At 39.0% G+C, this 25,294-nt stretch overlaps 2 protein-coding genes and 1 long non-coding RNA gene across 3 annotated transcripts in view; 1 reads left to right on the forward strand and 2 right to left on the reverse strand.

Annotated features, from left to right (window-relative positions):
- Window positions 1–24,436, reverse strand: part of LOC111748381 (uncharacterized) — a 63,227-nt gene extending 38,791 nt beyond the window's left edge. The window contains exons 1-2 of the long non-coding RNA XR_010322468.1: window positions 22,851–24,436; window positions 589–680 (exon numbers count right to left, since the gene is read on the reverse strand). This is a non-coding gene — a long non-coding RNA (uncharacterized LOC111748381). The remainder of the gene's footprint in view (window positions 1–588; window positions 681–22,850) is intronic.
- Window positions 4,250–6,534, reverse strand: LOC100668679 (olfactory receptor 51F2-like). Its single transcript, XM_003421529.3, has one exon. The coding sequence runs from the start codon at window positions 5,325–5,327 to the stop codon at window positions 4,383–4,385; it is 945 nt and encodes a 314-aa protein (XP_003421577.2). The 5' UTR covers window positions 5,328–6,534; the 3' UTR covers window positions 4,250–4,382.
- On the forward strand, window positions 19,913–21,567 carry LOC100671420 (olfactory receptor 51F2-like). The gene has a single exon (XM_023540591.2). The coding sequence runs from the start codon at window positions 20,293–20,295 to the stop codon at window positions 21,259–21,261; it is 969 nt and encodes a 322-aa protein (XP_023396359.2). The 5' UTR covers window positions 19,913–20,292; the 3' UTR covers window positions 21,262–21,567.
- Window positions 24,437–25,294: the final 858 nt, after the last annotated feature.

The following is a 25,294-nucleotide window of genomic DNA, read 5'->3' on the forward strand; positions in this document are numbered from 1 at the left end:
AGCCAAATAACTCATAGACCAACTATGCCCCATCACTTAGACTGTTCTCACTATCCAGATAGTGCAAAGTTCAGGGAAAGAGCTTTCCACAATTTCCCCCAGGCTCCCATGACAGCTATTTGCATTTAATAAAATCTTCCTCATTCTTAAAAGATGCAACTATGTATAAAGCCTGGTATTTCCTTTGAAAGCAGCAGTTTCACTTACAAAGTATGAAGGTGTGTTCCTTCCTGCCCTGATATCCCAGAAAAGACCTGAGAAGCCAGGGAGTGCTGTACTCAGGGATAGGTAGCATATATAAGGAGTCATGATGACTCAGGCTGCTTGGTGTCACTTATTAATAAAACACTTAATGGAGATTTTTGTGGCCCCTAGAGTGCAAAACTTCCCAGGGGCTTATTCTACCTCGTGCCTCCCATCCGCTTCTACTTCAAGACACTTACTTTTGTAGTTTCCATCCAGTGGCTACTGTTATACTTCTTTGATCTTATGTCTTGATAAGATATTGTTAAAAGTAAATTTTTGAGTGAAAACTCCCAAGCAAGGTACGTCCTGTATCCATGAACTGACCCCTCATTCCTATATTACCTCCATCCCCAGCTGAAAAGGTATCTTCTCCCAAGATCACTTGAGTGAATTTTGTCTTTTTTTTTTCTTTCTTCTAGGAAATCTCTCTGCTTCTGCCAGGAAAAAAAAAAAAAAGTCATTTATTCTTTCATCAAACACTAAATAGCTATCACATTCCAGGTTTTTGCACTGGTAAACAGAATAGAACAGAGTCCCTTTCCTCCAGGGTTCACAACCTAGTTAGGAGGAAACACTTAAAACTCTGTGATTACAACAGGGTATACTTATGTTGAGAACATAGGATAAAATGTTGAGAACATAGGATAGTAGGTATTTAACCTGCAGGAACCAGCACCCGTTCTGTCTGGGAGACCGGGAAGCACAGAGCAAAGACAGAATAAAAAGTGATTGATAACATATTCAAAGAGAACTGGTGACACAGTGGTTAAGCGCTCAGCTGCTAACGAAAAGGTGGGCAGTGTAAACCCACTAGCCACTCCATTGCAGAAGGATGTGGCAGTCTGTTTCCGTAAAGATTTACAGCCCTTGAAACCCTAATGGGGCAGGTCTACTTTGTTCTATAGAGTCGCTATGAGTTGGAACCGACCGGACAGCAAGAGGTTTGTTTTTTTAATAACATATTCAGCACACCTGCAATTTGTTGCATGTGGGAAAGTAGATGGCAAAAAAAGCTAAAAAGAGAGCCCGGATCCATGTCAGGAAAGATGTTTTAGGCCTGCTAAGGCATTTGAAAGGATCCCTAGTAGCACAATGGTTAAGTGCTCGGCTGTTCACCAAAAGATCAGGAATTTGAACCCGGCAGCCACACCATGGGAAAAAAGACCTAGCTATCTACTCCCATAAAGACTCACAGCCTAGAAAACCCTATGGAGAAGTTCTATCCTGTTCTATAGGGTGCTATGAGTCGGAATCAACTGGACAGCAACGGGATTTTTTTCTTTTGTATTGTATTGTGTTGTATTGTATCGTATCGTATCGTATCGTATTGTATTGATTTCCCTGCTTCGATGTCAATAACAATCCAAAAAGAATATCAAAGTTTTCTCTTAAGCCACAGTTAATTGGTTATACAGAAAGATCAATTTAGGAAACATTCTTAAGCAGAACGTTAATGAGTTCCTACAACCGCGGCAGAGCACCTCATCATTTACACTTCCTAATTCTCTACTCCAGGTTAACCAGACTATTATTCAGCAATGGCTCAGATAATTTAAACAAGCACTGCTTCAGAAGGTCTATAAATAGAAGCAAAAACTGAAAAGGTATGGACTTCCTTTTTGGATGATGTTGAATTCAGAGTATAACACAGCTGGTAGGAAAAGTGAAAAGCGTAGCCTGTGGCGGTATACATACTACTCAATGCTGCAATACTAAAAGGAAAAAAAAAATTAATTTTCTATTTTTTTTTTAGTATCAATTTATAAAGAAGATAAAAGAATATACTTTTAAATGTATTTTATTAAGGTACATATGACTATATCATTCTATATTGTCTAACGCTTCATGACTTACATTTATTATTGCAGAATAAGTCAAAGTTGTTGCTTTCATAAGAACATTCTCCAATACAATTTTTTTTTTTAAATCCACAAATATGTTTGCTCTATCTTCAAAATTCTCCTTTTTTGAAGCTTGTCCTGAGCACCCAATGAAATTTGAGGCACTTGTGCTTATGCTCTGACCACTTAGATCTGAATGTGGGTTATGTCTCTTGTTAAGCAGTGAACTGCTCAGAACTATGAAAATATTTCTCAAGCTAAGTGCTTCCTGGATTTTTCTTACTAGCTCAGATCCTTCCTGGGAAAGAGAGAGAACGTCTTCTATGATTCCTCTTAGCATCTGGTACAATGTTTTATTCACAGTAAATTCTTTATAAGGAAAGAGTGATTAAAATATTGTTTCAACTTGGATATGTTTGGTCAGATTGTAAACACCCTAAAAATAGAGACTGTGTCTTTGCTGTTCACTGTTTAAACCCTAGTGCTTAGCATGATGTTTGGCAAACTAAAGATGCTCAAAATAAGTAAGGGGAATATATTCAAAGTTATGATCAAATAAATGCAATTCGATAAGCATATGTTAAATATCTAGTATTAAGTCACTATGCTTGAGTCTGTGAAAGATATAATAATCTCAAAACACAACTTTTCAAAAAGTTTCAAGTCAGTAAGGAAAGAGAGACCTGACTACCTCTAATACAAGACTAATACAACTCTGTAATGTCTCTCTGAGACAGAAAAATTAGTGGGAACCTAATGGGGAAGACCAGGAAGGGTTTCATAGAAAAGATTATTTATTAATGTCATGTGGAAGGATTTTAAAAAGCAACAAGGAGAATAAAAGAGGGGTAAATATTTCAGTCAGAGAGAGCCAAGTTATCAAACATCTAAGAACAAGGTACTCATGCCATTTTCAGAAGTGGATATTAACTGAGACCTCAGAGAGTATTACTTTAGCATATATGATAATCTTTTTTCTTTCTTTTTTTTTTTTTTTTGTTAAAATGCAAGTTATTGGGCTGTATCTCAAGAGTCCATGATTGAGTAGTTCTGGAGGGAAGTTGAAGAATCTTCACGTAAACAAGAATGTCAAGTGGTCATGATGCATTGGTGTGAGACCACACTGAGAACGCTGATGGGTATGAAAGGGAAGTGGAAGCCATATTGGAAATGTATCCAGTGGGTACACAGACAGACTGTAAAGATCTATAGGAATGAAGACCCTATGGAAGATGAACAAAAAAAAAAAAAGTGTATTGGGGTGAGCTTTAAATGGAAATTTATTTTTTCACGATTTGAAAACTTAAAAAAAAACTTTAAATATTTACAAAATCCAAAGAAGTATAAAGAAAATACAAACAAACCAATATACAACTATGACGAGATTTTGAAATATGACTATCTAAATTTTTAATGTATATGTGTGTATGTTTGTGTGTGTGTATTCACATGAAATATATACACAATTTTGTGACTGTAACCCTGTTTACTAATGTGTGTGCATGTATGTGGGTGTAGTCACACAAAATATATATATATAAATTCTGTGAAAATTACCTCATTTATTAATCTAACTTTTCACATAACAATATGTCATTTAGAGCCATGGCAATATTTAACTTGTTGCATAATCTTTCATACTTTATTTAAACAATTCCCTAAAGTAATATTTTAAGCCATTTCCAATTTTTCATTTCAAAATATAATGCTATTGAACATCATCATACATCTTAGCACTCTTGACTATTTTTCCCCCTTTGGACACATCCTTAGATGAATCACTAGAATTATATATTTACCAAAGTGACATGATTCTTTTAACAATTAGGAGAGTATTCTTTTCATTCATGATTCTTCTTACTCATGTTCTTTACTCATAAAACCATCGTGTGGAATAACAAATAATTACCAATGAACTGTTAAGAATTCCTGAAATCCAGACTTTTCCTGCAGATCTATAACGTATGAGATTTACCTTTTATAGCTACACACTCTGCAAGTGGTGAGACTGTCTAGACCCAACATATGACTTCATTTGTACATGCTAATACATTTTGTACATGTTTTAACCATGGTCCTACCTTGTGCAAACACAATATTCATAATAAGGTTAGAGATGCACAAGTCATAGTTCCTGACCTAAAAAGGTCCACAGGCTAGAATTGTGTAAAACGTGGAATAGAGTGATAGCATGGATCAAAAAGCTTTTTCAAGGTATGGTGGCAACTCAAATTAGTCAATGATAAAGGATGAGTCAGAGAAGACTTTATAGAGAAAAAGTATCCTGAAACCTTCCTAAATTCTCTTAGAAAGGAATACTTTGAGCACAGCCTTGCAAATTTGCTTGGTCTTCACACTGTAGATTATGGGATTCATTACAGGAGGGATGAGCAGATACACGTCGGCAATGAGAGTGTGCACATAAGGAGGAGCGTGCTTTCCAAATCTATGCATCAGTGACAAGCTGATCATAGGGATATAGAAGATAGCAACGGCACTTATTTGTGAGACACAGGTACTAAAGGCCTTTTTCTGCTCCTCTGGGGAGGCAATGCTGAGCACGGAGCGGATGATCAGAACATAGGAGAGGAGGATCAAGACAGAGTCTATGCCAGCAGTAGAGATGACAATGGCCAGGCCAAATGCACTGTTGATCTTGGTGTCTGTGCATGAAAGCTTCATCACATCAGGGTGGAAGCAATAGGAGTGGTAAAGCACGTGACTTTGGCAGAAAGACAGACGCTTAAGGAGCAAAAGTAAAGGCACCAGAGCTGTTGTTCCTCTAATAACAATTGCAAAGACTGCTCTGATAATCCATGAATTGGTTAAGATTGTGGCATATCTCAACGGATTACAGATGGCAACAAATCGGTCAAAGGCCATTGCCAGGAGCACTGAAGACTCCATGAACGTGAAGCCATGAATAAAGAACATTTGGCCAATGCAGGCATCAAAGCTGATTTCTCTAGCGTTGAACCAAAAAATACCCAGCGCAGTGATCAATGTGGATAGGGTCAAACCTAGGTCGGTGAAGGATAGCATGGAGAGGAAATAGTACATGGGTTCATGGAGGCTCGACTCAGTGATGATGACAAATAAGATCATCCCATTCCCAGAGAGGGCAATGGCATAGAGAAAACAGAATGGAATAGCAATCCAGGCATGAGAGATTTCGAGACCAGGAATGCCAGTAAGGAAGAACACTGCAGGATGGATAATGCTCTGGTTGAAGGATGGCATGATGAGTGAAGGAAGCAGGTCTCCCTGTGGGAAAAGACCATGTCCTGTAATAATAGGGGGGAAACAAATTTTTACTCTCTCTTACGTATTGCTCAATTTAGGATCACTAGCAGATCATGCCCTGTTCTTCCATGAAAGTGCATAGTTAATTACTGTTTTCCTAGATTCTGATTTTAAGGGAAGAAACGGAACACTAAATTATATGAGGAAATCTAGGTTCTAGTAAGAGTCTTACTATGTTATATCTAGGCTTCAGTATATACATGTATATGTATTTTAAAAGACAGGTTAGATTAGACATTAAGATATTTTTCAACTCACTGATTCTATGTACATGGGCAGATGAGATATATCTGGGCAACAAAGCAAATTCAAAAAGCAATTCACCCTGCTTTTCTTCACTTTTCAGTTTCCAAAACAAATGCTAAGGTCCATTAAGATTTATAAGTCCTTGTGGACCAACTATAAACATGAAAATAAAGATATTAAATATTTTCCTGGTAAAATACTTTTAATTGCATAAATACAGAACAGCTGTTGATAAAAAAAAAACTTAGTAACATGCAAGAAACAATTAAATCTCAGCAAACAGATCATAGCAGGTAAAAGTAGGCAGAGTTTGTTTATTCAGGTAGTATCTGAGAACCTGAATGTGTTTAAGGGAAATACTGCCCAAACAAAGATGGCCTGGAGGTAATTTCAGCAGGAACAAAGAACTCGTTGGAGGCTAATATATCATAATTGGAAGAAAATAACAAGAGCAAGTTTCTTGATTTTTTTTAAAGGGCATTGAAAATGGATTTCTAAGGAGTCGGTCCCTCAGAAATCTTCCCTGCAGCTGATTTCAGGTCCACCTTACGTGGATGATGATGACTATGACCCATCTCCTCTGGGGACACAAGCATGCGCTCACCCAGATCAATAAATCTATAGAATCTAAGAAGGTCCTCTGTGTTGGTTCTTGACCTAAGACTTCTGCACCATATTTTCATCTATAGAAAGAATACTGGGTGTTTGTTCTTCAATCATTTATTTATACAAGCATTTATTTGACAAATAAATACCTACAAAGTGCCAGTGTGTGAATCAGACAGAGTTGAAATTATAGCTCGTTCTGCAAGAAAGTCTCCAAGAAGGTCTCTACATGACTCTGAGAAAGAAAATATCTGAAGGTAAGTCAACCTGTAGATTTCCGTTTCAGCCCCTGGAAGGGCAGGCTGGAGCTTGAACTTGAGTGAGAATAATTAGTTACAGGCAGTAGGATCAAAAGGACATTTCTATAGCTATTTTAAGAGAGGAAAAGAGAAAAATATTCAATGCAGGACTCATCTTTAAATTTGAACTAAGAAGCAATACTTAACACAACAAAACCCATGCATTTTTGTGTCTGCCCTTGAACTTTAGTTGAAAGACAAGCCTCACTTTCACCTGTGAAAATTGGGACACAGACCTACCCCTTCACCCAGAAAGGGTTTCAGTTACTCTAGCCCTGCTAAAAAAGCTTGAGAATTATCAAATCAATGGCTGTGGTTGAAGCCACAAGAGTAGTTAAATATCAAAGAGTAACAAATCTAGGGGAGAAGAGGTCTGAGGATAAAGCCCTGGGAAACTGCAGTATTTAAAGAAAACATCTTCTAATGAGACTCCACAGGCATGGCCACTAAGGGAAATTGACTGCCAGAGCCTCACCATTTTTTTTTTTTTCAGACTTGTATTCTGAGAGCCGGTAATAAAGCCTGGCACAGTTACATCTAAGAATATTTGTTGAATAAATCAACATATTGCATCTGAAAATAATGAAATACCCTGATCTCTTAATAATCTTGATGCATAGTTCTTACAAATCTGAAGTCAATTTCATGTAGCCATATCAGTAAATTTTAAAATAGGAGGGAAAGTTTCTTATTAATTGGATGTCATTGAGACTAAAACATTGCTCAAATTGGGACCTGTGATAATTTTTTTTTTTCTTCCAAATGAAGTGCAGAACTGGTAAGAATCTTAAAACCCTACCCTCTTTACGTTAAAGATGAGGAAGCAGGCTGTCAATTTGATGCTCATTTTGTTACAGCGTATAAATGAGACCCTAATGAATTATCTAATTGGTCACACTAGACTTCCTCCCTAATAACAATAATGATACTGTATTAAATACCTCCTTTGTGCCAAACGGAGCCATGGTGGCACAAAGGTGAAGAGTTAAGGCTGCTAACCAAAAGATTGGTAGTTTGAATCCACTGGCAGCTCCTTGGAAATCCTATGGGGCAGCTCTACTTTGCCTGTAGGGGTCGCTATGGGTCAGAATCAACTCAATGACAATGGTTTGTGTACCAAACACTTTACTTCACTTTATCATTTTGTCTGAGTCCCTCTTTTCATTACTTAACATGCTTCTCATGGTCTCTGTTTTCAAATTCCTAGAATCAAAGGTAAACATATTAGGACTCTACCGTATTAGCAAAGTTTGCGGGCAAAAAAAACTTTTTTGTTGTTGTTGTTAATTCTCTGATTCTGTAACCACCTTTGAGTTTTTCTGCACAAAAACTGTTGAGCAAGTATTAACTTACTATTCTGGAAAAAATATATTTATATGTACCTTTCTCTCCCACTGAGAAAATTTCCGAGACATACATAGCCCAAATGCCATGCTCTTGCCACTCTTTATTTGGAGACAACTTGTTTTTTTTTAAATCATAGATTGAATGAATACAGGCTCATGACTCTATTCTATATATGCAATAACTACTTGGAACATTAGAGGAATTTTTTTTAATTGACATAATTAATGGATCTGTTGACTGTGTAACATTGAGTTCATGCTCAGAAATTTCCTCTTAACTATTCTGCTTGGTCTTTATAACCCATTCTGAAGACTATACAGACAGTGATGTATTTTTAAAAGTCTGCAATGCACCAAAACGCTGATCTCATGCGGAGAAGAATTCTTGGTCAAGAAAGGGAGGTCATTTGATCCTTCTCCCTCCTCTGTGAGGGGTCACCTCAGACAGCAGAGAGTCTCTTACAGCCTTTGAGAAAAAGAGAAGAAAGAGAGAGGGAAGGGGAAAGAGAAAGAGAGACAGTAAAGGGAGAGAGAAAAATATTACTTCCATCACACACGCTTAGGGCAAAAAGACCCTTCTCTCCTAAAGCTGGGGGAGGAGCCCCTGGTCAGTCCTGCCCCCTGAAAATCTCCAAAGAGGTTTTCTTTTGCCGGGAGAACGAATAGGGAGAGAATTCAGAAATGGGAGAGCTACTAGATTTGAGAAAGCAGCCTTTATAAAAAGTCCAGAGGCTGCCTGGTGAGAGCCATTTATCCAGCAGAAAAGCAGTTTCCTAAGGGAAATCTCTGAACAGCTCTGTCCTGCTAACCCTTTGTGCCCCAAATGTCAGTTCCACCAGCCAATTTCTTTTCAGTCCACCTACACAACACACGACGGTTTTTTACACACTTACTTCCCCAAAGGAGAAGCCTGGAGATGGAGGACAGTTTCAATTCTCACTTGAGCCATTAAACCCCTGAACCACTGTGAGTCCAAACTCTTAACTTTCTAGGAAGACTTTCATAGGGTGAGAGTAAGGGAGAAGCTGCGTTCATGGATCACCCAGGAGTTTGCTTACCGGTCATTTTTCAGTCTCAGCCATTATAAGGCATAGAACCTAGATATGGAAGTAACTGTATGTACTGAAGCTAGTGCAGTGATTATCTGATTCAGAGTTCAAGTCCTTCTCTTGTGTATTCTCAGTATCTTGAGAGCTGGACTAACTTGTACATAGGCATACCAAATGACTGGTTACAAAGTAGTGATTAAAGAAAACTATAAAACTTTGTGAGTCCCTTGTGCATGTCTTGCTACGTACAGAAGTGCTAAGCTGCGGCGATAAGTAGCCTAAAACTGATAAAAAAAAAAAAAAAAACTGATAGCAGTGTATTTATTACTGTGGTACATCCATTAACCACGTTTGACAGATTTTGTTGTTCTTAGGTGCCATGGAGTTGGTTCCAACTCCTAGCCACCCTGTGAACAGCAGAACAAAACATTGACTGGTCCTGTGCCATCCTCACAACTATTGTTATGCTTGAGCCCACTGTTGCAGCCACTGTGTTAGTCCATCTCATCCAGGATCTTCCTCTTTTTCATTTACCCTCTACCATGCATGATGTCCTTCTCAAGGGACTGATCCCTCCTGATAACATGTCCAAAGTATGTGAGATGTAGTCTTTCCATCCTTGCTTCTAAGGAGCTTTCTGGCTGTACTCCTTTCAAGACAGATTTGTTCGTTCTTCTGGCAATCCATGGTATATTGAATATTTTTCACCTACACCATAACTCAAAGGTGTCAATTCTTCTTCAGTCTTCCTTATTCATTGTCCAGCTTTCACATGCATATGAGGCAACTGAAAACACTATGGCTTGGGTCAGGTGCACCTTAGTCTTCAAGGTGACATCTTTGCTTTTTAACACTTTCAAGAGGTCTTTTGCAGCAGATTTGCCCAATGCAATGCATCTTTTGATTTCTTGACTGCTACTTCCATGAGTGTTGATTGTGGATCCAAGTAAAATGAAAACCTTGACAACTACAATCTTTTCTCTGTTTATCATGGTGCAGCTTATTGGTCCAGTTGTGAGGGTTTTTGTTTTCTTTACGTTGAGGTACAATCCATACCGAAGGCTGTGGTCTTTGCTCTTCGTCAGTAAGTGCTCTAAGTCCTCCTCACTTTCAGCAAGCAAGGTTGTGTCATCTGCATATCTCAGGTTGTTAATGAGTCTTTCTCTAATCTTGATGACGAGTTTGTCTTTATGCAGTCCAGGTTCTTGGTTTATTTGCTCAGCATACAGGTTGAATAGGTATGGTGAAAGGATACAATCCTGACACACACCATTCCTGACTTTAAACTACTCAGTATCCCCTTGTTCTGTTCGATGTACAAGTTAGTCTATGTACAGGTTCCTCAAGAGTTCAATTAAATGTTCTGAAATTCCTATTGTTCACAGTGTTATCAATAATTTGTTATGATCCACACAGCTGAATGCCCTTGCGTAGTCAATAAAACACAGGTAAACATCTTTCTGGTAATCTCTGTTTGCAGCCAAGGCCCATCTGACATCAGCAATGATGTCCCTAGCTCCACATCCACTTATGAATCTGGCTTGAACTTCTGGCAGTTCCCTGTCCAATCTACTGCTGCAACTGCTTTTGAATGATCATCAGCAGAATTTTACTTGCGTGTGAGATCAATGATATATTTTGGTAATTTCTGCATTCTGTTGGATCACCTTCCAAGATACAAAGCAAAAAAAGATATGCCTAGACTGTTGCATCTAATCTGGGATATAACTGTGAGAACCTTGCTGGTCATGCTCAGGGATCCAGTATGAAGGGCACTGCTCCATAAGCGGGGGTTGCAGAAGGTGGTATACTGTTAGCAGAACCATGGTTTTGTTTTGTTTTGTTTTTCCCCAGCCCAAACCCATCATCTCATAAGCATGCCAAAGCTGGGCAATGAATAAGGAAGACAGAAGCAGAATTGACGCCTTTGAGTTGTGGTGTTGGCAAAGAATGTTGAATATGCCACGGACTGCCAAAACAATAAACAAGTCTGTCTTGGAAAAAGTCTAGCCAGAATGCTCCTTAGAAGCAAGGATGGCAAGACTTCATCTCACATACTTTGGACATGTTATCAGGAGGAACCAGTCCCTGGAGAAGGACTTCATGCTTGGTAAAGAGGGTCAGTGAAAAAGAGGGAGGTCCTCCATGAGATGGACTGACACAGCGGCTGCAACAATGGGCTCAAGCTAACAACAATCATGAGGATGACGTAGGACCAGGCCGTGGTTCGTTGTGTTGTTCATAGGGTTTATGAGTCAGAACCAACTTGATGGCACCTAACAACAACAACAACAGCCCAAACCCAAGAGATTTAAACCGTGCATCATCCCAGACCACATAACCAGTGACCACACGCAAACAGGGCATAATAATCAGCATCAGTTCTGACAGGTCAAGTATCTATACTAATTGACCTGTTCTGGGACTAAAATGGAAACCCTGGTGGCGTAGTGGTTAAGTGCTACAGCTGCTAACCAAATGGCTGGCAGTTCAAATCTACCATGCGCTCCTTGAAAACTCTATGGGGCAGTTCTACTCTGACCTATAGGGTCGCTATGAGTCAAAAGGAGTTGTTTTTTTTAGGACTTGAATATTTTTGTTTTATACATTGAGAGTCAACATAGCATTGGCTAAACTCAAAGTATTTGGAACCAGACAGTCTAGATCTAAAGCTCAGCTCTGTCATTTACAGTTTGTGTGACCTTGGGCTAAGAACCACGAACTATCCTTTAAACCCACTACTGTCGAGTCGATTCTTACTCATAGCAAGGCTATCGGACAGAGTAGAATTGACCCATGGGGTTTCCAAGGCTGTAATCTTTATGGAAGCAGACAGCCACATCTTGTCCTGCAGAGCTGCTGGCGGGTTCAAACCACCAACCTTTCGGAGAACTACTAATAATTCGGCTTGGCTAAAGCCAGGAAGAGAAGTAATTGAGGCTTTCTCTAAATGGTGGTGGTGGGCCAGTAGGAGTTGTATGACCTTATTATTTTTTGTAAGAAATGGCCCAAACAGAACAATCTTTGATGCACCAACCAGCTTTTCTTGTTGTTGTTATTGTTTATTTGTTTTTATTTCAACAAGCTGGACGTGCTGACCCTACGTGGCCTGATTTGCATCTGACCTCTTGCTTCTTAGGCCTTCTTTTTCTTTCAGAACCTGCACTGTTTGCTGCCTTGTAAGACTCTCAGCCCTAAAGCCTGCTTTCCCATCTCCTGATCCAGCATGACCATCCACATCCTCTGCTACACACAAAAATTTTTTAATTTGCATAATATCCTATGATTGCCTATTAAATACTTTATTCTGAATCACTGAGCATCCTACCTACCTACAATTTTTTATTACTGTAAATAATGATGCAATCAATGTTCCTGTACATAAAATGTGGCCTGCATCTCTGATTTTTTTCCTTTGGATAAACTTCTGGAAATGAAATATTATGGACATAATGGACAACAAATAATCTACAGATAAATTGACTTCTTGAAAGATCATACAGTATAAAAAGGTGGTTAGTCCATCATAATGCAGTCATAAAATATCTTTTATGACTTGCCAAGCATGAATATTTTACTCTTTTCAAAGTCTAAATAAAGCATCAACAGTCAATAAATAGTATTTATTGCAAGTCCCTATGGCATTGTTTTCTCGTTTCCAATTCTGTCCTTCCTGTTTGGATTACTAAGTTTCAGAAACATTAATATGAATTCCAGTGATGTTACAGACTGTGGTAATGTTTCCTAAATTCAATGATATTAATATTGACACATTAATAACTTCATATTCTTATTGTATATGACTTTTATTGAAGGATATTGTGCTAAGATTTTCAAAAGGTTGAATCAGATTACCAGCTACTGTTCTGCAAGGCTGGAGCAATAGTACAGCAGTGAGAAGAGCCATGCTTTTAAAGTCTGTGTACCAGTGTGTGTGAGGCTTTGGTGGTTCAGTAGTCTCACCTTCCATGCGGGAGACCCTGGTGCGATTCCCAGTCAATGCCCCCCATGTGTCAGTGGAGGCTTGTGTGTGTCTATGATGCTTAACAGGTTTCAATGGAGCTCCCAGGATAAGATAAACTAGTAAGGAAGGCCTAGTGATCTACTTCCAAAAATCAGCCAGTGAAAGCCCTAAGTATTACAACACTCCAACCCCCAGCCAGTCATGGGAATGGCACAGAACCAGGTAGTGTTTCATTCACTTGTGCATAAGGTTGCCACAAGTTGGGGACCAAATCATGATGACCTTACATATAATAGAACGAAACATTGCCCAGTCCTGTGTCATCCTCACAATCACCAGCATGTTTAGGTCCCTCCTTGTGGATATTGTGCCTAACCATCTCCCACACTGTCAGTGGCCCTCTACGTCACCAAACATGATGTCCTATAGCAATTGATCCCTCCTGATGATGCATTTAAAACGAGTTGGACAATATTCTGTTGTGATCCATAAGGTTCACTGGCTAATTTTTGGAAATCGATCTCCGGGCCTTTCTCCATAGTCTGTCTTAGTCTGGAAGCTCTGCAGAAACTTGTTCACTATGGGTGACCCTGCTGGTATTTGAATACTAGCGACAAAGCTTCCAGCATCATAGCAACAGGCAAGCCACTATAGTAGGACAAACTGACAGATGGGTAGTGGTGGGCATTAATAACTAGGCCCTATTTTTTTTTTAATCTTCAGCATTTATCAAGATGTTTGGAATACAGGAGGCTCTTATGAAATATTTGCTAAATATATGTATGCGTGAATAAGTGAATTATTTTCCAAGCTGTAAGAGAGAGGCTTCTAAAAAGCACAGGTAAGCTACTGAGATAGTACTGCTGTGAATAATGACAGATCCCAAGGAGATATGGGGTGGAGAGTGACTCCAAGTCATAACAGGGGACATCTTTTAGCTATTTTTTAGTATAATTCTTCATTTAAAAACAAAACCTTCAGAGTGACCGCTAGTTGGTATGGAGTTTCTTCCTGGTGTGATGAAAATTTTCTTAAAATTAGACTGTGGTGACGGTTGTACAATTTCATGACTTCATTAAAAACCAGTGAATTATACACTTTATATGGGTGAATTTACATATGCTAATAAAACCTCAATAAAGCTATTTAAAAAAAAGCCTCCAACAAAATTACATTAGGACGTAAGGAGATCTGCCTATACAGCACATGGCCACTATAAGTAATTACATAATGAAAAGTATAAAAAAGATTCTTCAAGGCAGAGAAAGTCTTTTTTGGGAACCTCCACACCCTGGAGACACAGTAAGTTAGCACCACCACCAGGAATTGGCTTCTCAGTTCTGTGTTTATCTTCAGTCAGGCTGGAATAAGTCTCCTTATAAGCTTGGCACTCCTCTAGAATCCAGCGTCTCCTCAGCCTTCTGAGTCAGCCTGACAGGAACAGGCAGGACTGCTGTATGGGCTCTGTAAGTAGAACCGCTTTTGTTCAATGAGAGCACTCAACCCTAGATGAGCTGAGCTTTTTTTATCTTCACGGAAGAATCTCCTCACAGTGTGCAGAATTAGATTAGCCAGTGGGGTGATGGGATGAGGAAGATGGTATAATTTGTTCTGAAGATGGTATTTTTTGTTCTTCTCAGGAAATACGTAGAGAAAGGGCATTTTGTTCTGCCTCTTAGGGGTTGACTACCCTATGACTCCTTAGTCAGTGTGCTAATATGTTTTTCATGGTCAGTGGTTTGGTGCCTGAGAAAAACAGAGAATGTGACTATCTCATCTCTAAGCCCGATTTTGAACACCTAATTCAAGACAGGCGCTACATTAGGTACAGTGAATATCTTATCTTACAGATGAGGAAACTGGAGTAAAGGAAGTTTAAATTACTTATAGATAGTAAAACAATCATTTTGAGAGCATGGACACTGGGATTAAAAAAAAAAAAACTGATTTAGAATCCTAGCTCTGACGTTCACTAGTTGTGTATGATCTTGCATATATTTCTTAGCCTCTCTGAAACTCAGTATCTTTATCTGAAAACTGAATCTAATAAAACGTGCTACATGGTGTTGTGGTAAGAATTAAAAGACTGCTTATAAAGGGCTTAACACTGTAACATTCACAGAGCAACTGTCCAATAATGATAACTACTCTTATTAGTAATATTTAATATTATTATCACTGTGCAGGGTCTCAAAACTAGATAGTGGTTGAGCAAGGATTTGAACCTATGTCAGTCACGCACTATAGCCATGCCATTGAGAATGGCTGGGAGAATATAGATGATGCTATATGGTCTAACTTATCAGCTGAAGAGATACCTACATGCTACAGCTCATAATAAATAGTACAATGAAAGAAGAGAATCATTGTGGTCAGAGTGGACAGGACAATAGGTGAGAAACTATAGTTTATTTTACACAAGAGCTAATGAAGATTGTGCCTGGACCGGAGAAATGAATGGAACAGATTTGAAGCAGCCAAAAGAGTAGTTTGCAGAAATTTCAGTGCCTCTCCCTAATAAAATCCAATATCCTCCGCTTTATTCTTTAATATGAACATCTAAATTTTTTCAACATAAGAAAGGTGCAATTAAATACAGCTTCAAGTATCACTTCCAACCAGATTGCTATTACTTAGCCTTCATATGGTAGACCTCTGAGGCTCCAGTTTTTGACATTTCAGAAGTAGAATCAACAGAAATGCAATGAATATTTATATGTAAAGGAGGAGGGAGAGGGAAGAGAATGTGTTGGGGAGGTAATTTTAATTAGGTGCTTTGCTAGCACTTGATATCATTTACTGATACATGAAATGTAGGAGGAAGGGCCAGATTTGGGAGGAGGAAAGGAATAAATTCTGTTTGGTTCTTACTGTGGCTGAGGCAGCTGAAGGATTATAGGTGGAGATGCCCCACAGAAGTAGATAAAGTATTTTCTTCACCTTATTTCACCAGCTCCAAACACAGAACTCTGATATGTTCTGCAAACTACTGCCAGTTGTCTCTCTAAATTGAAAATTTATTGTCTCAGTCTCCTTCCATGATTCGTTATTTCCTTCCAGTTTAAGTCCGGAATCTTTTCCGTAGCTTTAAAGGTTCTGCTAAACTTCTGAAAACTGGAACTCAAGAACCCAAGAGAGATCATAATTAGATAGCAGATTTGTGAGTCACCTGGATACAGGTACTATTTAAAGCCATGATATCCCGAGGATAGCATGTGGAAAGCAAGAAAAAAAGAAGGGTAAGAGAAGAATCCTGAAGAATATCACAATTTAAAAGGCAGAAAACAAAAATATAATTTGATAAACCAGAAAAAATAAAAACAGAGCAACAATCTTTGAAGATAATGAAAGAGAGTGCTTCAAGAAGGAGGGGGAAAGTTTCAAAAAGGAGGTAGTCAACATTGCCAAAATGTCAAATGGGAGAGAGAAAACAAAACCTGAAAATTACCCTTGGCCTTGGCATTTAGAAAGTCATTGTTGTTGTTGTTGTTGTTGTTAGGTGCCGTTGACTCGTTCCAACTCATAGTGACCCTGTGTACAACAGAACAAAGCACTGCCTGGTCCTCCACCATTAGGGACATAAACTGGAGGAGTTTGTGAGAGTTATTAGAGAAAGAATCTAGATCATTTCTGAAGGTGAGGAAATAAAAAAAAAAAAAAAACAGACTATTCTAAGAACTTTTTGTTGTTGTTATAAGATATGGCAAGAAATTGAGGGAGAAACAGGGTTTATGTTCCTCATTACCTAAGTGCAGGGTCCAATTATGACAGATGTTCAATATATTTTGGTTGAACTGAATGAGTTAAAAATAACTATATTAAAGAATGGGAAGCCTTCATTATTAGATTGGGGTAAACAAGTATTATAGGTTGCAGAAAGGGAATCAATGGTACTTAAGGAAGGAAAAGAACCTTGCCAGAGTTAAATTAGAAGAGATGAGAATAAATTGTTTATTTAGCCACAAAATATTTAAAAATGCCTAAGTTCCATATCTTTTGCACGGAATTCGAGATTTTCATGACCTGACCCCTGCTAATCTCTCTAGCTTCTTCTTTCATTGCACCCATCCTCACACTTAAGGCTCTAGCACACTAATTTTCTTGTAGTTGACCAACAAACTGTGTTACACATTTTTGCTCCTGTTGTTTATGCCAAGAGCATGCTTTTCCCACTTTTCATCCTTGTGAACTCGTATTCACTCATCAAAACTTTACACAGTTATAATCCATCCACTTTGTTCAAATTCCTTGAAACTAATTCCTCTTGACACACACAAACACATTCATGTCACACCCAGACTCAGAATCTGCCATCTTTGCAATACTTCTCTGTCTTACCTTATCCTTGTACACACCACAACTCATATTTATTTCTTTTTGTCTGACTCCTTTACCAAATACCAAACCCATTGCCGTCGAGTGAATTCTGACTCATAGCATCCCTACAGGACAGAGTAGAATTTCCCAATAGTGTTTTGAAGGCTGTAATCTTTACAGAAGCCAACAGCCACATCTGTCTCCCACTAGAGCGGCTGGTGGGTCCAAACTACCAACCTTTCAGTTAGCAGCCCAGAGCTTAACCACCACACAACCAGGGCTCCTCTGACTCCTTTACTGGTCTGTTTTTTGACTTGTTTCATATTCTTAGCGGCTGACACAATGCTTGGTACACCCTAAGCTCCCAGTATGTGTTTGCTATTGAACTGAACTAAGTGTTCATGATGAATAAGCAAGAGTTTAGGTAGAGTTTATGTAGAGACTATGAAAAAGAGTAGGAATCTTCTGCCTCTGAACCCAGCAGAGACGACAGGAGGGTACAAGAATCTATGGTTTTGTAGAGATGGAAGAAAGGAAATTTGAGGAAGTTCTCTGCTACGCTCAGCACAGAGCAGGTCAAACCAGACTTCATGTTTTCTGGGTTTGTTTTGTTTACTTATTTTTCTTACCTCACAGCAAGAAAGGGAAGGAAAGAAAACTGTCCAAAAAAAAAAAAAAATGATAGTGACAGAAAAAAAACAGGCTTAATGATTTGAGAGTAGAGAGACCCTGGAGGTCATGGTCCCCGGACCCTTTGTTAGCCCAAGATTGGAACCATTCCCGCAGCCAACTCTCCAGAGAGGGATTGGACTGGACTATAAGATAGATGATGATACTGGTGAGGAGTGAGCTTCTTGGCTCAGGTAGACACATGAGACTATGTGGGCAGCTCCTGTCCGGAGTCAAGATGAGAAGGAAGATGGGGACAGGAGTGGATGAATAGACACGGGGAATACAGGGTGGAGAGGAGGAATGTCCTGTCTCATTAGGAGGAGAGCAGCTAGGAGCATATAGCAAGGTGTGTATAAGTTTGCGTATGAGAGACTGACTTGATTTGTAAACTTTCATTTAAAGCACAATAAATAAATAGATAATTTTTTAAAAAATGAGAGTGAGCAATTAATACATTGTTTGAATTCATGAAATAATACAAGGGAAGACATAAAGAGATTAGAATGAAAGAGAAATTGTTCAGATTATAGTTTATTTTTTCTAAAAAGTGATTTCTTATAAAATTGCTTCAGGGCCCAGTGACCAAAAATTCAAACTCTATCACTGTGTAACACTGTGTATGAAGTTAAAAATTATCTTGATAGCCAGAATTAACTGATGTATATGGAGGTCTTACACACTCTTATAACCATTTTTATTACATGCCATTGCACATTGTAAATCAAAATTATTTATTATTCTTCTTTCCCTCCTATCTTTCTTCCTCACTTGATTATAAATGCTTTTAAAAGGATGTGACTTGTATTATCCCTTAGCTTCTAACACAGAGCTATGCACAAAGTGGATTCTCAGTAAACATCTCTGGGTGTGTAAGCGAAGAAATATTACAAGCTTACTCTGGCCCAACACTTTCCCTTGGAATTCTTCATCTGGAATTATCCAAATCCAAACAGTAGCAATCTTTCAAGCATTAACTTTTCTAGAACACTTTCTCCAAATGCCCCAAACCTACTGGATACCTCCTTTCTGTTAACTCTTATTTCCATTATGAAGTTTGATGAACATTTCTGACATCGATTTCATTGCTGCTTGAGAACACTCTCATTACTTTAAACTTTAGAGTCTAAAGTTATAGTTCACGCATTTGGTCAACTCAGGTAATTTGCTTTTTTTTTTTTTCCTACTTATATGCTAATGTAAGTTCAAATTTTTCCATTTTTACTAATATTTCTTCAAGGGATCCTTGAAGTGGGACTTTATCTGAGTGAATTTATGTGGCCTGCAAGTACTTATATTTCTTCCCATTCTCTATTTTACCATACACTTCCATTCAGAAATTCAGTACCTTTCTTTGTCCCTATGGAACCTATGGAAGTTACCCTAAAATTGGCTACCTCTCATTGATTGAGCCCTTTCCAGCCACAGCCCTAATTTCTGTTCTTCCCTAGTCCCCTACTTGCGACTTATACATACTTATCGTCTTAGTCTGAAAGTTTTTCTTCAACAAAAACAACGACAAAAAAGTGATGTTTGCAATAAAATTATGTCTTTTCCTTCAAAGCAAAGCAGTAACATCTAAGCAGATATCTGCTGAGGAGTATATCTTAACAAAATGAAGAAAATCTAATTCTGAGAACAACTTGTCTTCAGGCAGATTGAAGAAACAAATGTATTTAAACAACAAGGCTTTGAGCAGCACATTATATCAAGTTGAGAGCAGCACTGCCTCTGTCCCTAAGCCCCAGTATGTAGGTCTGCGCTCCTAACCCTCCATCTCTCCCAAATGTGGCCCTAGATGTTGCATTGCAAGGGTTACTTAAAGGTTAAATGCTTCAGGCGCATGCACAGGACTGCATCAGTGCCTAAGCTATGTAACTGCCATTTCACATGTGTTACTTTGTGTATCTCATTCTCAACGTTTTCTGACTTCCCAAATTGTAAGCTTCTGTTTTCCATACTTATGGCTGATGTAATATGGCTGCTCCACAGCTCCAAGTTATCTTTCTTTGGTACCAAATGCACAGAAAAATTAGGCTGTTACCTCTTTATCACGTTAAAATATTCCAGGAAGGATTAAATATGATTGGCCTATCTATGGTAAAGTATTTATTCTTAGTCATCAATGGCCAGAAGAGTGTCAAGGCAGGAGGATCATATAGGATAAACATAGCTGCCATCAAGAAACTCCAAAGATGAAAAAAAAATTTTTTAAAGATACCTACTACAGCAGTTGAAGCCTTGTGATTTTCTTATCAATTTAATGAGGTATTCATATTATATAGATACTGAACTTTTATTCGTTTTCTGTAGATATAATTATTTGCAATTGGATTAATATATAAACAAATGTAGTTTTTGTTTGTTTCAGACTCTTATCTCGGAATTACATACTTTTAATCCAGCATGTCAGCTTTCCAGAATACCACATCCTCATCCATCATTTTCCTGCTAACTGGTGTTCCTGAGCTGGAAGCTTTCCACACCTGGATCTCCATTCCCTTCTGCTTTCTCTATGTAACTGCCCTCTCAGGAAACAGCCTGATTCTCTTTGCCATTACCACTCAGCCCAGCCTCCATGAGCCCATGTACTATTTCCTCTCCATGCTCTCCACCACTGATCTTGGCCTGTCCATATCCACTCTGGTCACCATGTTGGGAATATTCTGGTTCAATGTCAGGGAGATCAGCTTTGATGCCTGCTTGTCACAGATGTTCTTTATCAAACTTTTCACTGTCATGGAATCCTCAGTGCTGCTGGCCATGGCCTTTGATCGTTTTGTGGCCATTTCTAACCCTCTTAGGTATGCCACCATTTTAACTGACTCCAGAATAGCCCAGATTGGGGTGGCAATTGTCATTAGGGGGACAGTAACATTGACACCAATGGTAACACTTCTTAAAAGACTTTCCTTCTGCCGCAGCCATGTACTCCATCACTCCTACTGCTTTCACCCTGATGTGATGAAGCTCTCTTGCACAGATACCAGGATCAACAGTGCAGTTGGGTTGACTGCCATGATCTCTACTGTTGGTGTAGACTCAGTCTTCATCCTCTTTTCTTACGTTTTGATCATTAAGACTGTTCTCAGCATTGCCTCCCCAGAAGAGAGGAAAAAAGCCTTCAGCACATGTGTCTCCCATATCGGAGCTGTTGCTATATTCTATATTCCGTTAATCAGTCTATCCTTTGTCCACAGATTTGGGAAACGAGCCCCACCCTATGTACATACTATGATTGCTAACACCTACCTGCTGATTCCCCCTGTAATGAATCCTGTAATCTACAGTGCAAAGACCAAACAGATACGTAGAACTGTTTTAAAAATTCTCCATCCCCCGCCCCAAAAAAAAACTAGAGTCATAAAATTCTAGAGTTAAATGGATCCTTCAAGGTGATCTTGAAGGTCATGTTATCAATTAAAAAAAACAAAAAAACTGATGCTCACTGAAGCCAACTATATAATAATTCAAAGTTTAAGACTGAGTGTATCTAGGACACTAGCTAGTTCAATCCTTTCATTATACTGACAAGGAGGCAGAGATGTAAGAAGAGGAGAGACGAACAGCCTAAAGCCCTACACCTAAAATTTCTCCTCCTTACTACTGTTTGTTCCAAATGGCTCTTGCCTATCTCTGGACTCTGTGCCCCACTTCTCAAGACCAGGACCTGTGTTTTGCTCACCGCTGGTTCCATATTTCTAACCATAGTGCCTGGCACATAGCAGCTTTTAATGTTAGTTGAATTAATGAGTAAATAAACAGTGTCTTAAAAGATGCATAAGGGTTTGGATGACTTACAAGAAGAAAAATCTCTCTAATATCAGAAAGTTCTTCCTAATGTCTAGAGATATATTTTCATAAAAGAAACTTCACATTTTGAAGGATGCTGTACTAGGAGATCCCCTTCAGGTATGAAGATTTTTCACTCTGATTCATAAGCTCTAATATAACTTTACCCTAATAACTTTACCCTAATCTTATGCAACCTTACACCTCCCTTTTTCCAGTAATCTCCCTGTCTAGTCATTTCAGAGATGTGACATATATTTGAATAAACTTCCAGTTTATTTTCTGTGTATTTCTCTCCCCTTCGATTCCCTAGCTTGTTACCCATGGCCTATCCTCCTTGCACACCCCTAACTCACAATGAATCAAAAAACAAAAATCCAAAGAAGCTACAGGCAGGTCCAAGGAAAGACAGAAACATTCAGACTTATTTTTGTTTATTTGTTTTCGCACACTATATAAATGAATTCTGGAGGAAAAGAGAAGGATAGAGATTGACTTTGTCTTTAAAGAAAAAAAAAAAGGATGAAGGAACTCAGAGTCTTAAAAATAAGAGAAGAAGAAGGAATTTCAATATCAAGTACCAGGCAGTCTAATTATTCACATCCTTTTCACACACATTTTTCTCCTTCGTCTCATACCCACACACTTTAATCTTCTGTTACCCCACTGTCCAACAATCCTGCAAGCTTCTAAGCTTCCTCACCAGGGATTGGGTGATTTGGACACTTTGTGAATGGGTAGTGTGCAGAGCAAAGGTCATGTTCTGACCAAGGTGGACAAGCTCACAATGAGTCCAAGATTTTCCTAAAAGGCAGAGGTGAAGTAAATGCATGGTCACTGTTGTAGCTACTTGTACATGGTGATGGTGGTGAAGATGGACAAAAAACAAACATTTAAGAGGTATTTAGAAGATAACTTAGAACTGGTTGAAGAATTGGATGTGAGGGATGATGAAGAGTTATGTGCCTTTAGCTTTATTTCTTGCATAATTAACTTCACAGCCATATCCAATCTTACCCTCCTCAAATTCACCCTCCCAAGAACTTCCAGAATATTTATCTAAATAGCATGTTGGGTTATGATCCCCCTACTAAAAAAACGCTTAACATCCTCCCAATCCAACAAGATAAAGTCCTCACATTCATGGCTATCATCAGCCCATATCTACTCACCTCTCCAATTCTTCTTTCCTCTCTGTGTTGCACTATGTACTCCAGCCACAACACACTGCTGATAGTCCACCCACAGAGAATTCTGTTTCTTGACTCCACGATTTTCTCTCCACTGAAATGCTCTCTTCTTGGATCCACCTCTGACTAGATAATGTACCTCTTTGGAGTTCTCATAAAATCCCTGCCATTTACTTTCACTGCTCATCCACATTAATTCAAGATTGTTTGTGTAGGCTTCTGCAAGCACTTTCATGGCAAGTACTCTGTCTTATTTACATCTGTAACCCCTACACTCAGCACACTGCTTACAAAAACTATCATTGGGGATGTGTTTATTGCATGAATGAATGAACTCCATTGGCAGATGTAGATGCCTAATAAACACTTGGTGGCTAACTGATAAGAAAGAGGTTCTGTTCCTGTTTTCAGATATTACAGTAGCAATGACAAGGTAAGACTCATGAGTGGAGCACACTTAGAAGATAAGGAAGGATAAATACTGAATAAAATGTAAAGACAGGTCCAATGACTTACGATGTGGAGGACATATCACTGGAAGAAGGCCACCTCAGGATCTACAGGTACTGGGGCACATCTTGAGGAAGGTGATTCTTAAGCTAGGTCATAGAGGCTTGAAGCATGGGGAAGTCACAGAAAGGGAAAAACTGAAAGAAGGAATCACATGAGTGAAAGGGAAAAGTGAAAGAAGGAACAACATGGGTGAAAAGGGAAGATGAAAGAAGGAACAACATGGGTGAAAATGAAAAATGAAAGAAGGAACATGGGTAGCAGCACAGACGTCCAAACAAGCCTGTGGGGGAGCTAGAAAAGACCAAACCAAAACCAAATTTGTTGCCATCAAGTCAACTTGGACTCATATTGACCCTATAGGACAAAGTATAACTGCCCCATAGGGTTCCAAGAAGCAGCTGGTGGATTCAAATGCTGACTTTTTGGATAGCAGCCAAACTCTTAATCACTGTGACACCAAGGCTCAGAGAAGGCTAGTCTGATAGAATTAAGGGTCCTTGTAGGTACATCAGATCATGTCTCTCCTCTGCTTAAAACTCTCCTATACAGCCTCAGCTCACTCAGAGTCCAAGCCAAAGTCCTTAGATGGCTTATAAGTCCTATAAGATTCTGCATGACCTGGTTTCCCGTTATCTCTCTGATTCTTTCTCCCTACTACTCTCCCCTGTGTTCTCTCTGCTCAGGTCTTTTAATTATTCTAAATCCACAGACATACACCAAGCTTAGGGACATAGTAATTTCAGTTCCTTCTTCCCCAAATATCTCCATGAATATATTCCTCATTCCCTTCCAGCCTCTCCTCAAATATCTCGATTGTGTAAGGTCTTCCCCAGCAACCCTATGTAAAATTTCTACTGCCCCCCGATGGTTCATATTTGTTTCCTTCTCCCCTTTACTTTTTTCTTCTGATAATCCTATTTAGTTTACATATTAACTCTATTTATTGTCTGTCCCCTTCAACAGAATATAAAGTCCATGAAGGTGGGGATTTTTTTGTCTACTTTGCTTATTATCTTGTAGGCAGTCCATAAATATTTGCTGAATGAATAAAGAATCACAATATCTGGTTTCTCAAACAATATATTACTAATTAACGATATGAATTAAAGCTAAGGGCTTTTATCTTATCTGGCCTTTATCTGTAACACAGGTGCAATAAAGAGTGGCTTTCCTATTTTTAAGACTGTTTTTTTAATGGAAAGAAAAACTGAGACCAGATACAGAGAAGTGTCAGAGTACAGGCAAGAGGTGTCACTGCTCATTCTTCTCTGAATGCATCAGGTGCACACAAGTCCCTATCTTGAATAATGAGCTACATTTTGTATACTCATACTGGTTTTTAAAAAGGATGTGAATTCCTAGATCCCAGGGGCCATAAGTATACATCCAAGTTGCCTGTTTTGCCAAGCAGAACGCTAATGAAAAAAGGCATTCACCACAGAGTAGCTGACCTTGTGAGCTTGGGTTAGCTTTGAAGAGAGGCAACAGATTGCCAAGAGTGCTATATATAACTGTGGGTAGGATAGCAGAGGCTGTAGGCCCTTTTTGATTGCTTCACCTAGGCAGGCCTATGGAAGTAACACACAAGAAGATATGTCCCTGTCATCCAAGTCCCTGGTGCCTCAGTCCGTTCCCACATAGCCTGTTCCTATGGGAGCCTGGGCAGCATTATAAATAGACCTGTTCCTGAAAGGGGGAACCAGCTCCAACTGCTCTCACTCAGTAGGATTGCATCATTCCAAGGTGTGCCCTCACCTGAGGTCAGGCAGCCCAAGACATTTGCCATCATAAGAGGTCTTGAAGACCTCATAAATTGCCTCATGGCAGGGCGGGGAGCAGCTTTTGTGTTCCATCAATACCTCCATGGGTAGGAAAGAAATGTCCCAGAGTCTTAGCTAACATTTTAAAAGGCA

Source organism: Loxodonta africana, chromosome 7, assembly GCF_030014295.1.
Source record: "Loxodonta africana isolate mLoxAfr1 chromosome 7, mLoxAfr1.hap2, whole genome shotgun sequence".
NCBI lineage: Eukaryota > Metazoa > Chordata > Mammalia > Proboscidea > Elephantidae > Loxodonta > Loxodonta africana.

Coding starts and splice junctions, on each gene's coding strand:
- LOC100668679 (XM_003421529.3), bottom strand. CDS start 5,327: ATGCCATCCTTCAACCAGAGCATTATCCATCCTGCAGTGTTCTTCCTT.
- LOC100671420 (XM_023540591.2), top strand. CDS start 20,293: ATGTCAGCTTTCCAGAATACCACATCCTCATCCATCATTTTCCTGCTA.